The following is a 15,477-nucleotide window of genomic DNA, read 5'->3' as shown; positions in this document are numbered from 1 at the left end:
TCTCATGTGTTTGAGTCTCTCCTCAGCTCTTATGGCAGCACGAGTCAGTCTGACTGAAATAGGCGCCAACAGCAGAAGAGTGGTTAATCGGTGACAGCAGCTATTTCTCCAGCCGACGCTGGCGCTGCCGCACGTTACATAGCTGACACATGAGTTGAGATGCGATAAGCTCTCTAAGCCCAGAACTAACAGAATGTTATTTTATATAAAAATGTTTTTTCAGAAACATTTGATCCTGTTCTAATCACCTGCTCCACTGAAAAACCCAAATAAATATTACACAGTGAAATCCACCCGCATATGGAAACACACAGCGATGTGCTTGGCCTTGGCTTTCTTTTCCTGCTCTAATCTCTGCAGCTTTGACACTGATCAACTTGAGCATCGGGTGGTAAAACGAAGACTGACTTCACGACACAGAAATCCACTCCAAGACACCGATCATGTGTTATTTGACGACTGCTCTCTGGCTGTGATTTTGGCCCGTCTGATCAAAATGATCTTATAGTTTAGATTGGATTTTGACCCCAAATTGTTCTTAAAGGAATACTTAAACCATTAAAGATGTTCATATTTATTCTATATCAGCTTTAATCACACCTTAAAACACTTAAAGGATCTAAATATGTGTGTTCACATCAATGCATGTATGTATGTACACTCTTTATCTACATGCTTGCCATCCAAAAATCAGCATTCCAGTTAGACACCAAAGCTCATTTCTCAGTGTGCAGCACAGCTTCAAAAAGCAAAACAAGTAAGAAGAAAGTGTCTCAGGGAACTCACAGAGCTTCTGCACAGGTTCAGTCACATATCACACAGTCAGCAGGTGACTGAAAGACGAATATTAAATTATTTCCAGGCCAGCAGGCTCTGTTCCACGCAGACAGCAACAATAACAGCAGATCCAGTCTATATAACCTCGATAATATCACATTCAGCGCAGTAAAGAGTTGAAAACACACAGACAGCCACAGCTCGAGGGCATTTAACCAAGAAACAAGCTGGTAAAGGCAGACAGAACAGAGGACATATGTGACTTACGTTACTTGAAGTCCTTTCTTTCTTATCCATGTTGGCAGCCGTCCTGCTTGTTCTCAACAACTCTTCCCTCCATGGCTGCTAGCTAATTAGCTAACTGGCTAAAGCTAGCTGCAAAAACTAGCTAACCATTAGCACCTTATACTAACTTCAACTTTTATGGGGATTTTTTCCCCCTGAGAAGTGTCCATTCACAGTTTCGCCGTGGCATAACACGGCGAAACTGTGGTTTAATGGTTTAAAATATTTTTTTTATCACCTTCACCTGGCTTCAGTAAGGATGCAATAACGTCCTTGACCACAGAGGCTGGCTAACGTTGAGCAGCCGTTACAACCAAGAGGGGCGCTGTTTCCCGCCTTTGAGGAAAAAAAGCGACAGAAGTTATGATAAAGAAAATGATTAAATCCACATATTAAAATAACAGTGATAACTGTTTTGGCCAAATCCTGCTTTGCCTTGTTTTCTGAGAGAAAACACAGCTGCATTTAGGGTGGGCAATAGACCACTCATTTCCACAATATGAGATCCACACTGCGGAAGTGCTAAGAGGCAATAAAAACCCAATATTCATTTTGCAGAGAAAGTTTGAGTTCATGAAAGTGGCTTATTTATGAATTGACAACAAAACACCAATTTTAAAGTGACGCTTTCCAAGGTGGCCCGATTACCTAAACTTTATACCCTTGTGTGCTTCAAAACATGGCATTGTTGAACATATACGTATTATATCCCTATATTGTGCCCAAAATGTCAAATAATAATAACAATCTAATTCCAATTGACTATTTTCTTATGTACTCAGTCCTTAATCAGGTAGAACAAAGACACAGCAAGTAATTTGACAGTAGCTGTAGATTCACATATGAGTTCAAAAGAAAATCCACTCTAACCCACAATCCAAGAGCCCTTCAGACCCTTCAGTCCATGGTTTCGGATGGATGGGTGCTCCATTTTAACTGAGACTGATTGATTGAACTCAACTCAGAAACCACATCTGAAACCACTGTAATTAAAACAGACCATTCCAGCTAACCTATCCCACCTCCTCTGATCTGCAGCTCGACTGCCGGGAAAAAAATGACACAGCCAACCAATAATGCCGCTGCCATTCCGGGACGGGAGGTGGAACGATGGGGGAAAAAAACGTCAGAATAATATCCAAAACGTTTCAGAGACAAAGATTTTCTTCTACTAAAGTCACTGCAATTCCCACACATGGTGTAATTTCATAAGCAGGAAGACTCGTAACAGTTAAAACATTTCAAAAATCACTGTTTATGAGGTTACTACTGACAGGAAAGAACAGCATAAGAGCTGTTCTGATCGTATGACTGATTCGGATTTTGGCTTCCTGTTGATAGAAGAAAAAAATCAGAAAGAGGCACACAATGAATCTAAAATTATACGTTCAATAATTCTATGAGAAGTACAGTAATATTAGTTAAAAAAAAAACAACAACAACTGAAGCCCAGACTCATTATACAAACATGTTTAATAATGTTCCCTCTCATCTTATTCTATTCTATTCTACAGTTCAGAGTGGATAGTAGGGTCATTGGCAGAAGTGGGAGAGCTGGAGGAGGAATCCGTCTCTTCTTCGACCACCACGTCTTCTTTCACCTTCGCCTCTTTCTCGCCCTCCTCCTCTTTCACTGCGGGAGTTTGCTGCTGGGCGGAGTGGGGTTCCTGCATGTCTATGATTTTCAGGAAGTCTTGGAAATGGAAAGCAGGAGGCCAGCTCTCGTCACCCAACATCCCTACAGAGGCAGACCAAAACAAGAGATCTATCATTACAAACATTATATTATTATTAAATAAATAAGTAATTCTGACATAATGCAATAATCTAAGCTCATAACCCAACCCAGCCAGTCAGCTGCAGGATGACTGTGACATTGTTGACGCTCTAACTAACAGGAGTTAACTGGCTAAAGCTTGTCGCAGTTGTAGAGCTAAGTGCCATGGGAAAAATGTGATTGTGAAATAAATTCATGCTTTTGAAAATGATTATTTATTTAGTCCTAAACACTCGGGGGTCTCCATGGTTTTCTGTCTCCAGTGTTTCAACTGCAATAAACAACTTTGCTCCTGAAGTTTAATGTATAATTGCGAAAAATAACCCTGATTTCAACATTTACAAAGTAATCAAGATAATTTTAGCCACAATTGTGCAACACGGCAATCTGTAGGAAACTTTGAGTTCTTGGAAAAGTAGGTGTTGAGAAGTAAACTTCAGTCAAGTAAAAACTGGAAGCTTAAAGCCACTGTGCAGCTCTAAAGGCTGCAGGTCTCCGGTTTCTTCATGGAGAATGGATGGAATGTGCTGGATGACAATCCTCGGGTGCAGATAAACAGAGACAGGTCACGGCGAGACTTGTGTCTTATCTTGGCCCACATCTATACAAACTACAGGGTTCAGAAGGTCGAGGGTTAATGGCTCCAAACTGTTGATGTTGCAAGCCTGAGGGTACCTTAACAATCACCACCCTAATTAAAAAACCCTTTTACAGTTATTACACGTGCTTAACTCAACGCCTCTTCCACATAACTTTGCATTCCTCAGACAGGAACAAGCTCAATCCTGTCACTGTTTCATCTACAGGTTTGTCTGAGGTCAGCAGAAGTACATAATCATTTAAAACTGGTGACATATTCCTTTAACCTGCTTATACTGGGAGCCTCTGACATTATGTGAGCCTCATTGTAGGAGAAAAGAGAAGACATCAGCTAGTTCCTTTTCTCCATGACTACAGATTTCCATATAACTGCCATATCTATTTGATCATTTATTTGATTTTTTACTTCATCCATGTGAAGTGACACGTCTTTCTGCACTTTTAACAGACACACTGCTTCATATTTTCATTGTCTGGAAAAAAAATGATGGCATTTTCTGATTGTATTCTTCTCTTTTTGACATCTGCAAAATACACTAGATTTAAATAGGGGCTGTTATATGATCTGATCAGTCTGTTTTCCTCAGAATTTCAGGCTCTAATCAGCCTCTCTAATGGGACATTTGTAGCTCAACGATCAACCAAAACTATAATGTGCATGGGTCAGGTCTAAATGCTGTTACACTTCACTTTTCAATGTAGTACTGAAACAATAGCTGTATCTGGATATCTTATATACTCAGCAGACACTGAGCTGAGAATGTGCTGACCGGAGTCATCCAGGTGGAAATGCGACGGCAGTGTGTTGGAAAGTCATCGCTGCAGGCGGTCACCTAATCGCTGCATGTTAAGTGAGCAATCATCGCAGGTAAGAGCGGCGCTGCTGCAGTTAGAAGCATCCTTGCTGCAGCACAGTCACCTGCCATGTCTGCTCTTTCATTGTTTGTTACCTGCTGGTGACTCCACGCCATCCTCGACCCTCTGCAGCCACTGGCGGACAGAGCGGGCCACTATGGGGGTGTTGGGGGGGTACTGATAGATTTCATCTCCAAAGGGCAAATGGGTGAGGACCAGAGCAGGGAGGGGGGGCATAGAGCCCAGGTATGACCCAAGGACAAACATAGCAGATGGAGTACGGCCACTGGAACACAGAACAACAGAATATATATATATATATATATATATATATATATATACAGCTAAAAAAGAGAATCAAGATAAGAGTGGAGACATGATGGATGGAGCAACAACTCCAGTTCAATATTGACTCAATATCAATAGTGATTGATGTACATACAGGTGGATCCAGCAGGGCAGGTATCGCTCCGTCCACCCCGCGCCCATCTTTTCCACCCCTTTCATCTCCTCCACCAGCACCTGGTTCTGCCTCCGCCCGATCTCATCCTCCTCCTCTCCCACGAAGAGGAGGAGAAGGGCTTTACCCAGGGAGAGGAAGGACGGCAGGTTTTCCACCGTCAGCTCGGGCTGCAAATAAAACAGAGATAAAGATTGACGAAGAGTCAAAACTTGGCACGTTATTCCACTGATTTCAAATAGCATCTATGTGCAATCAATGTACAGGTGGCTGCGAGGAAGGCCGAAATAATCTTTGGATACTGACGTTTCAACAACATCCGAAAATAAAATAGAGGTTCAGAGAAGGTTTGGGGATGACTTGTGCAAAAACAGCACAAAGCCCAGTTTCTGCAAGATTTCTGAGATCTACACATCAGTGATTTTTGCTGTGCACTGCAGCTGCTACACCTTGCTGTTAGTCAGTGTCGGCACTAAACATGTTAGAGGCTGCGGTTATTTGACTGAAGGAAGCTAAATAATGTGAGGAAATTTTTTTAAGAATTAAAAGTGAAGTTGGGAAAAATTTAAGGGACTGTGTGCAAGTTATTGTCACTGATTTGGTACATCTTCTTTCACCATGGCATGCGTGATCGTCATCCTCCGCATATAGCAAAAACTTTATAACCAATGATACACATGAAAGGCTTGTTTGATGTAATAATTTTCATTGTTTTGTTTGTCAATTAATAAATACAGGCAGAAAAAGAAATAGATTTCATACAGTCTGAAAGAAATTCTGCTTTGAACTGAATAACCTTGAACAGACTTATTAAATCATGCTGCGTTCTCAGTCTAAATAAAAATGAGGACAACAGCGCCCCCAAAAGGGAGCTTTTGTTATTTTTTTGACTTTTTATCCAAAGTGTCCAATAATGCAGTGAAAATAGTTTTTACACCCTCAGCACTAGAAACTAACGTGGGGCCAAATTCATCAGGCTGAAGCAGCATCATCAACACTGAACTTGTCTTGTTGAGCAACATCTGTATTAAAGTTCGCAGTTCCACTTCAGCTTGATGCATTTAAATGTGGAAACGTAAACTCAGGCGTGACGCATTGCTCTGACCTTGAATGTATTGAGGGAGCCACATCCAAACTCTGAATCTACACATGGTGCTGGTTATCTGTGACATACTGTGAACGATTCATTCTTGGTTTTCACAAACTTCCAAGAAGTCCACATCATTTATTTCCGCCTATTTCATTTCAGAAGTGTTCAGTGAAGATATGCTCACAATCTGGGCTGAGAGATATGTAGATTTTTGGCTTCATGTAGTATTTCTCTATGTAAGCAAGGCTTTATACAACATACAGACAGAAGAACACATAGCTTGGTTACCATTGGCTGCAGCAGTGCAGCGTTAATGCGTAGGACCAGCTCTTCAGCAGAGGTGGACACAGACAGTGCGGAAGGATGAGTGTCAGTCTTCCAAGATGGAAACACAAACACTGCGGGCAGGTCCACGGCGTGTTCTGCCGCCCTGCACAACAAACATGCAACTTAAACAAACACTGAAGGTCATAAATGTAGCTGAACAGTTTAAGACTGTTAAATAACAGAAGAATATCTCACCCTTTATGTAATGTTATGACACGCTGACTGAAGTGTCTTTTCAATACCTCACTGGATTTTAATCATCTTTGGTCAGTTGTTTAGTCTTACTGAGTAAATTTTACCCCTCAAAAACAATCAATCAATCTCGTGGTGCCTTTAAGTGCTCTTGAAGAGACATATCTTGACAGCTGAATGAGCACAGACCCCTCAGCAAATGCCCCCTTTTCTCCCGTTCATGCTTTAGTTGCACTGTCCAGACGGGACCACTTCAGGAAAATCAAGTGAATGAGTAAACTACAGCTTCGCACTCAGAAACTGGAGCTTAAGAGAAGCACTCAGAGGTGACTGTGAGGGACAACCTTGAAACAGGAATGACGAGACTGTATTTAGAGCTGTTACCATTTCTCTGCCAGCCCATCTGTCAGCAGTCCAGTCAGCGCCTCTCCTCTCAACGACTTTGCTGCTTCAGTAAACACTGATACACCTGGCAAGGCAGAGAAGCATCATTAATACATCATCATATGCTGTCACTGGCAGCAGACAGGTCAGTGGTGTGTACAGAGTAGGCCCTGAAGGGACATGTTGAAATACATTAAAATTCACTGACTGACCCGGCCTGTGTTGAGTTCTGCATCTCATTAAGATTCACATCTTCCAAGTCCAAAGGAAAAGGTTAGTAATCCATATTTTTCTCGTTGGCAACATGAATAGAAGTCTTGAATGTGCATCTAAAGCCTGATATATCTTATTCCCATGTGCCACAGAGCTCCATCGTCCAGTGAGCCACACTGTTGCACTGGCGACACGCTCCTTCATTATCATGAACAAAAGCACTGATTTGGATTTTGACACAGCCTCATGTACACTGCCCTGCTGCCTGAAAAACTCAATAAGGCCGATCGTCTTTTGCCAGAGCACAACCACAAAACACTCATTCTTGGTAGATTACTTAAGAACATGAGGCCTGTATTTCCACTGTTTACCTCACGATGGTAAATAGTTGCCGCTGTGATAAGTATGAGAAACTGCTGTGCAGTGTTTGTGTCTGAGAAGCCTTCAGACTCCTCAAACTGACCTTCCCATACAAATACATTGTTTATTCCTGTTTGAGTGACATTTGCTGACTCAAGTGTGCAGCTGTTTACAGAAATAACTGAGCCTTTTCTAAAAAATGCAGTTGACAGTAAGAAAGACATACAATAACACCAGCCTAATACTTTAAGTAAAGTTTTAGCTACCTTTTGACTAACTACGGGACAACTGCTGTGCCTAATAAAAGGGGAAAAATTCTGTACTATTGAGGCATCACCATCAAGTAAAACATTTAAAAAGCAAACACTACACATCAAGTGCACTTCAGCCTCCTACCTGTGTGTGCTTGTGTCTTGAACAGTCCCAGTACTCTGTCACACTTATAGCCTGCAATCTCAGGGTGAGGCACTTCCTGAAGGAATGATGTCACTTCCTCTTGAGTCGACAGGCTCGCAGGAGAAGCTTGGAGGCTCCTGGTTAAACAACAGACAAATACGCATTTATGAACAGACAATGGGAGAAAGGCAAAAGAGCATAGAGAGCCTCATGACCTGGTGAAATATAGTTACTCCAAGACAACATGATTGGTCCGATAGGTGTCATTGCGCTCTGAGGAGACGCTCCTCAGTCAACACTTGATAAAATAAAAGCATGAGCTTTTTCCATGGAAAGTCTCCTTGGCAGAATTACAGAGAACTCCAAGATTCCAACAAATAAAATATTTTTAAAAGCTCCCTAACGTGGATTTATTATATCCTGCTGTTTACATGTTGCCAAGCTCCAAGAGTGTACTTCCTGTGTTTATTTGCAGTAGGGAAAATAGAAAATGGCTTATTTAAGGTTATTCCGAGGCCTAATGGATAAAATGAACAGAGGCGACCAGACCGCCCCCACTAGTAATACAAACACTTTTATCTGATTGATCTCATCTGTCCTGTTATCTCACTGTCTTTGCATCATTCTGATACAATCAGGTTTTGTTTTGGTGACTCTTTCCCCGCAAAAGACTGTCACTGGTTGCTGTTCTCAGGAACCATTTAATGTTTTTGATGCAGCTCTAATGATGTCAAAGACAAACATTCCTACAAGGAGATTAAAGTTATTTTGTCTTTCCTTGACTTTCTTTATCACATATGGGGATTTTAGAAGCACCAGGATATATATTACATATTTCGAGGCAGTCGCTTGCAGAGGTTTGTTTATTCTACGGCTGCACTCTGTAATTGGCTGAATGAGCACTACAGTGATTTTAATGTTTGAAATGTTAAATATTTAATTAAAGAGGCACTCCAGCAATTTAGTAGCACTGCCTAAAGTTGGAGGACTCACAAGAGACACATAAAAAAAGAATATTGTAGAGGCAGACATATGCTGACTTTTAGTCGTCAGAAAAGATCAAAAACACTGGATTCTACATTTCCCATCATGCAACTTGATAGTGTCTTTCATTAGACTCGTTCCTGTCTCGTAGATGCTCACATCTATAAGACACCCTAGTTTTATTAGTTTTGTAACTTTCTGTTTCTAGTGTCCAGGGCCAATGGGAAAGAACACTGATGACATCACTGCGACATCATCAGGATTATTTCCTCTCCATCCAGAGTCAGGAGACACTTGGCCTTGGCACACTGGCCTAAACTGTAGTCCTGATTTCAAAACAATGACACATTCATGTCTGTGGATCATTAGAAAGCTTCTCACAGCATGATGAAGCGATGCAGCGCCTCAGGTCCCAGCATGCCTGTGTAGCGCTGGGCCGACTCCTGGGGGCGGAGCAGCAAGACGGTGGGGAAGGCCGTGACTGGCTGGAATGGGATCGGCTGGGAGTCTCCTTGCTGAGCAGCGCAGAGGTCGGGCCACTCTCCACAGTCGACCACACTCATCTGGACCGTGGAATCTGAAGAGATTGATTAATCGGGCAAACCTCAGAATCAAGTGATTTTTTTTTTTAAATGATGACAATTTTCCAAAAATAAAACACATATAGGCTAAAAAAACAGGGCTCAAGCTGGAGCTAAACCCACAGCTAACCAACTAATCGTGGAAAAATTGTACTTGCTGTTTACATCCCCAAAATTATGAGAACTGTGGCTCCAGAACTTCCCCAAACTTAAACGAAGAATGTCCCATCAAGATATTGTTATATTCCTGGAAACTTGACACTCCTTTATGCATTCAAATACACATATTTGCTCTGTTGTTAAAAACCTGTGGACATTAAAACAGAAAAGGAGGTTGTATGTGTCTCTGTTTTGTCAGGGGGGGGGGCCACATTGTGAAAAAATAAAAAACCTTCCCTGAAGGTTCTGTTCACGCTGTGCTCTCCTGCATACCTGCAAGTCTTTCTGCAACTTCAAGGAAGGAGTTGAGGAAAGCCATCGAAACAGCATCCCCTGGTGGTGAAAACAGAAACTACAATTAATTCCATTCACATTTATATGAACTTTTAATTCACACTCAGGACAGTGGGGGCAGCGTGTCTTACATTTGAGGTAGAAGAGCGCCACTGTGAGGCTGCTTTGAGCGACTGTGGCATGGAAGTTGTCCGCAGTTAGTTGGATGATCGAGTCCATGTCCAGCATGTCGAGGCGGTTGTTGTAGAGAGACGCCGCAATTTCATCATCCAGCTTGCCTGAAGGTCAACATATAAAAATATAAATATACACAGATGTACACATTATCTCCCTCCTCCTCCCTACTTTGCGACTGTCCTGTCTTTTATTATCTTCATTTTACCATCAGACACTTACCAAAATGTGAATCCTTCTCCTCTTCCTCCATCTTATCATCCTGGTCCTCCTCGTCATCCACCTCTTCCTCTTTGTTTGTGAAGAGCTCCAGCACGTCATCGAGGTTGTGTAAGGTCAAATACTTCACCTCAGAACTCTGGAGGGACACACGCAAAAAGGTAAAACACACATGGGTAAAAACAACGCGTGATGGTATTCTGGGAGGTGCGTGTGTGGCCATCATACCTGCTCAGGCAGCCTGTAAGCAACATTGTATTCATCTGGGGTTTTCACTGCAGGACTCTGCCTGATGATACACACACAAATGAAAGATGAAATACAAACGTGACACATGCAAAACATAATAAAAATAAATGCGATAACATGATTAAATACTAATTGGAATTCCATTATTATTATTATTATTGCTGCGTCATTGCTATTAGTGATGTGTACCTGTGTACGAGCACCAGCAGGGCGAGGCCACGGAGCCTCCAGGCCAGAGTGGTGGCTGTGTCCATGTCCAGGTGCTTGGTCGCGGGACGAGAGAACAGGAAGACCTGGGGGGTCTGCTGGTAGGGGAACTGTGGAGCCGGGACCGAGGAGGGGTCCTCATAAACTTCAGACTGGCAGTGGAGAGACACAAACAATTACGTACAAATTAATACATGATAATCACTTTATTTTGGATGTTTAGGACAATTGATCAAATAGTCAATGGACAAAAAACCATCTACTGGTCCTAGCTTCTAAAATGTGAGGATTTGCAGCTGTTCTTTTTGATACAACAACAAGATAATAAACCTCAAAATAAGTAAATCATCTGCAAATTATTCTACAACAAATATCCCCGCTTGTTTCAGCCTTAATCTTAAGCATTCCTCCTTTTCAAGGACAAAGATAGGGCTGTGACATCCCTGGTTCAGATCTGACCTACAGTATGTTGGATGTCATTCCCTTTTTCTGTCTCCACTCATTTCCTGTCAGCTCTCTATTATACAGCTCTAAACTTCCATCCTACTGACCACTAGTGGAGCCTCCATGAGCTGCAGGAAGGAGTGGAGGCTGAGGGTGGACAGGGGCTTCCTCATACGGGTCAAAGGGCAGCGCTCAGAGGTCAGCGGGGTCTGGAACCGACTGTGAACTCGACAGTGGAGGAACCAGACTTGAGACGAGAGAGACGCATCATTAACACTGCAAGACAGAGAGAAAGAGAGACACACACAGTAAATACCACTTTTCCAGGAGACAAACATCCAGGAATCTCTCTATTAAGAATACAAGAGGGACAGATAGCCAGTTTAAATGTCATTAAACAGTTTTAAAAAGACAGAAAACGTACCCTAAGTACTTCAAAACTGGGCCTCCAGTTATGAGGATGAACTGGTATTTGGTTCCGTACACATACGCCGTCTCCATCATTGATCTGTGCTCTTAAGACAATTAGCAGACACAGTACAATTAATTTGGTTTGTCATTCAAGTCAATCAGTTCTTCACACAATCTGCATCTCCATCATGAGTCACCACCTCGCACAGTACAACCCACCAGTCAATTAATCAGTCCTTAAATACATCAGCTAGATAATCCTCCCGCATTCAATCACTTTCACTCTCACTTTCCTCAACATTTCCTGCCTCTGTGCATCCAGCCTCTCCTTCCTGTCATTACCTTGCGTTCCCAGACTGCGGACGTAACCCAGCACGATGTCCTTCTTCCCCTTGGCCGTCTTCTCCAAGGCCAGGAGGTCACCGTCTGTGTGGACGTACTTGACCTCTTCCCGCAGAATGGCACTGGAAGAGAAAGACAGAGAGACGAAAACTGTCAAATCTCACGAACAGACCAAAGCAACAATGTTTTAGCTCATCTAGAAATACTGTCTGATTTCCTGACCCTGTCTCGTACCTCTCAACCCCAAACCAAGCACTGACAAACATCTTTTAGAACAGCTCACAAACATATCATTTCATTTGCTAGAAATGCTCTCCAAAAAAATTACCATTCACATGTTGGAGTCTGCATGAGGTGATCAGTATTAAATATAAAGACATGAAAAAGTAAATTCCAATAGAAACCAATCAATATATTGCTAAATAATTTAATTAACTACTATGTATAGTTCCTGGCTTTGGAAGAGAAATGGTATGTGTAACATTTTTCTTCCGAAGGCTCGATTCCAAGAAAGACCATAATTAAGACGACAATTACACTAAAAGCCCTTTGGGATGTCCCTTAATCTGTCTTCTCAGAGACACACACAGAGGATCTCTCTGCCAAAGCTGCCTTTCTACAACCCTGATTCCCAAAAAAAGCTGGGACGCTGTGTAAAATGTTCAGAAAAACAGAGTTTAGTCATTTGCAAATGAACTGAGCCGCTGAGCCCATGCAGTGATATCATTTATACAAATAATCATGTCATCAACAGTCATGTGTTCACAAAGTGTTGAACCTCGCTCCATCATTGCTGTGAACCACTGAGCCTTTCAATCATACTATCACCTGTTACTGATCAACCTGTTTACCTGTGGAACGATCCAAACAGGTGTTTTTGGAGTGTTCCACATCTTTCCCAGTCTTTAGTTGCTCCTATTTACAAAACTCAATGAAGCTGATGAGATCAAACACTAAATATATTGTCTTTGTGCTGTTGTTAGCCGCACAGGACAGGTGGATTATTCCACTTTTATCACAGTCACTTGTTAGCAAACATACCAAAAGGAATGCTCATTCATATTTTGGGGCAGTACAGTCTTATTAAAATCGAGGAGAAGATGAGGTAAAAATTTAGAGTTTTACTTGTTTTACACATAAATAAAACAGAATACACACACATGCACATATACATTTCTACATACACATACTACATCTGCATGTATGATGATGATTAAATGGACTGTGTGTTTGAAATACAATCAAGGACAGAAGGTTACAGCCTCACACAGTGCTGCTGCATCATAACTGAGGGAGTGTTGTTTACTTACAACAGGACTTCAGAGACAATGGAGTTGACATCAAACACGGTGTCCAAGTCAAATCCCAAGAACTCTTTCCCATCCCTGACAGAAAGACACGGCAGAGCGTTAGAGTTTAAAGAAAATGCCACCGCACCAAATACATGTACGTCTTCTATGTCTACTGTGACAAATACAATCAGTTCGTTTAATTTGGCCATGCTCTGGTTAGAGTTATATTCTCTGTGGTTGTTGTTGTGTTTCTTGATTAGCCATCGGTGAATCCTTCATGTCCACACAATGTACCTGAACAGAAATGCTGTATGCTGCACCCTTTCCTCTGTGCAGTATGGGCGAACCAGCTCTTTATTGCAGTTGACCTGAACAGAAAGAACAAAAAAGGTACTGAACAACCACCTCTCCATCCAATCACGTCCTGGTGGCTGTGCCCACAACTTTGAGCTTTAATGTCGACTTCTATGACAGATGGAGCACTTTGCACTGGGGGGACTATAGTTACCTTGCCAACCAGTACCCCATAATCCTTCAGAGCGTCAGCAGACTTTTCCAACTCCACCAAGAAGAGAGAGATGGTTGGAGAGACTGAGTACAGAGAGAAATACTGTTATCCTTGAGTAATGGGTTAAAAGGCTTCAAATACCCAACAGATTTAGCTGCTATCTGCTGGGTGGCACCTTGACAAGTCGCTGGATCACAGCTGACATGACAGCAAAATCTGATGCGGAGGAGATGAAGGACAAATTGATTTGAAACCGGAACTTTGCATGGCATGTTATTATCCTATCTGCTGTTGTCAGCTGGAGGATATTTCTTTCGAGGAGTTACTCCTCTCACACCGATTCTTGATTTCGTGGAGTCAGGGTTTCAACACGTACACACACCCTCAAACCAGGTTATACACTCGAAATACTACACAGACTCCACTGTTTCAAATTAAAATGACATTAAATCTATCCAGATGAAAAACAATCGTTTCTTGTAGCCCAATTTAGTGTCGTAACATTACTCCTGAAGCCATTACTTCTAATCTTCAGCCTTTGCAAATCATCTTTTGGCTCATCAGTCGTCAACTTGCAGGCCTCGGACATACTGCAAGAATCCCAACTATGAACATGTTCAGTGAGGTGGGATTATATTATCCTTATATTATCTTTATCGGGTTTGTTTAACACTTGATTATTCACTTCATATTTTATGGTGGTCTATGTTTTGGTGACCTTTATGTTTTATGTCCTGCGGTTGCCTTGGGATTTCAAGTAAAAGAGAGTTAAATTAAACAATGTCATATGTGCAAATGTAAATTACTATATTGTCACAAATTGCATTACCTATTCATGCTGAAATGTAGAGAAAATGTGTGGAAAAGCTTGCACGTCAGAGCGAGCAGCTTACCTTGACGCTCGAAATAGATAAACATCATCTTCCCAGAATACAGATTCTCATAGAAATCTGCAGCTGTGTATTCAATTAGGTCTGAGGTGTTGGCTGTCTCTGCGCATCCTCCTGCCCTCATCCACAGCAGGAAAACAGCAATGGACATCCACATCATGGTGAGCAGGTTCTGTCCTGGTCTCTGTGGGGGAAAAAATCTGAAATGAGGCTGTCTGTGCAGAAATGTTAAGCAGACAAACATGATGGGATGATACATCCTGGATGACTGATTATGTACCCTAACAATTACTTCATATGACCTGCACTATCCTTTTCATATAAAAGTGGTTCATACTTATTGGAAGTGAATAGGAAAACATTAGCTGTGAAGGAAGAAGCAAGCAGTGACAGCACAGATGCTAGCACAGTGTTACCTGAGAAAGTCGAGGTGGGGTCTAAGCTCAACTTTTGTCTTTCCAAGTGGCAAAGACGTTAGAAACCACAGTAAAAACTGTGGCGAAAGAAGATAAAGACATTATGACGCGAATGATAAGCAACAACTTATCCTCCGTGTGTAAAGTCCTGAAGAAAGTCCAAAAATGGCGCTTTCTGATTTACTTGGGAAAGCAGGTAACGTTAATGATAGCTAGCTCTTTAGCTAGGCTTGCTAGCTGCCTACTGATGGATGTTCGGCCATGGCTTTAAATAGTTAGCTCATGCTAACAGCTGTACATTTAAAAGATACAAGTCGGCATATGTCCGCGGGACATGAAAAGTAAGACAACCGACAAAGCGAGTTTACAAGTTTATTTTTCGGCAAGCTGCAAAGTGAAATTAGAAAAATGTGTCTTCCAAGAATGAAGCTCCATCTTCACTAAACAGTGTCAAGCGTCCGGAGTTCAAGCAGTACTTCCTGATGTCGCATTAAAAGTAAATCGTATTTATATTTTTTTTCCGTGTCACTATGTAAGATGAACACCAAAATAATATTGTAGAAATCCACAGTTGATTATATCGCAGCTGTT

At 41.8% G+C, this 15,477-nt stretch overlaps 1 protein-coding gene across 1 annotated transcript; it reads right to left on the bottom strand.

Moving 5' to 3' along the window:
- Window positions 1–2,529: 2,529 nt before the first annotated feature.
- Window positions 2,530–15,291, bottom strand: txndc16 (thioredoxin domain containing 16). The gene is made up of 20 exons (XM_041966004.1): window positions 14,887–15,291; window positions 14,474–14,654; window positions 13,581–13,663; window positions 13,367–13,440; window positions 13,091–13,165; window positions 11,781–11,902; window positions 11,452–11,542; window positions 11,135–11,303; window positions 10,566–10,735; window positions 10,356–10,416; window positions 10,131–10,266; window positions 9,866–10,012; window positions 9,714–9,773; window positions 9,082–9,277; window positions 7,717–7,853; window positions 6,748–6,832; window positions 6,133–6,274; window positions 4,737–4,924; window positions 4,390–4,580; window positions 2,530–2,800 (listed from the first exon to the last, which is right to left on the bottom strand). Exons 2-20 carry the CDS (start codon window positions 14,628–14,630, stop codon window positions 2,571–2,573), a joined length of 2,514 nt encoding a protein of 837 aa, XP_041821938.1. The 5' UTR covers window positions 14,631–14,654; window positions 14,887–15,291; the 3' UTR covers window positions 2,530–2,570.
- Window positions 15,292–15,477: the final 186 nt, after the last annotated feature.

Source organism: Chelmon rostratus, chromosome 24 (genome assembly GCF_017976325.1).
Source record: "Chelmon rostratus isolate fCheRos1 chromosome 24, fCheRos1.pri, whole genome shotgun sequence".
Taxonomy (NCBI): Eukaryota; Metazoa; Chordata; class Actinopteri; order Chaetodontiformes; family Chaetodontidae; genus Chelmon; species Chelmon rostratus.
This window is presented reverse-complemented; position numbering and strand designations above follow the sequence as displayed.

Coding starts and splice junctions, on each gene's coding strand:
- txndc16 (XM_041966004.1), bottom strand. CDS start 14,630: ATGATGTGGATGTCCATTGCTGTTTTCCTGCTGTGGATGAGGGCAGGA. Junction 13,441..13,580: donor ATGGGGTACTGGTTGGCAAG/GTAACTATAGTC, acceptor CTTTCTGTTCAG/GTCAACTGCAATAAAGAGCT. Junction 10,013..10,130: donor GGAGAAGGATTCACATTTTG/GTAAGTGTCTGA, acceptor GTTGACCTTCAG/GCAAGCTGGATGATGAAATT.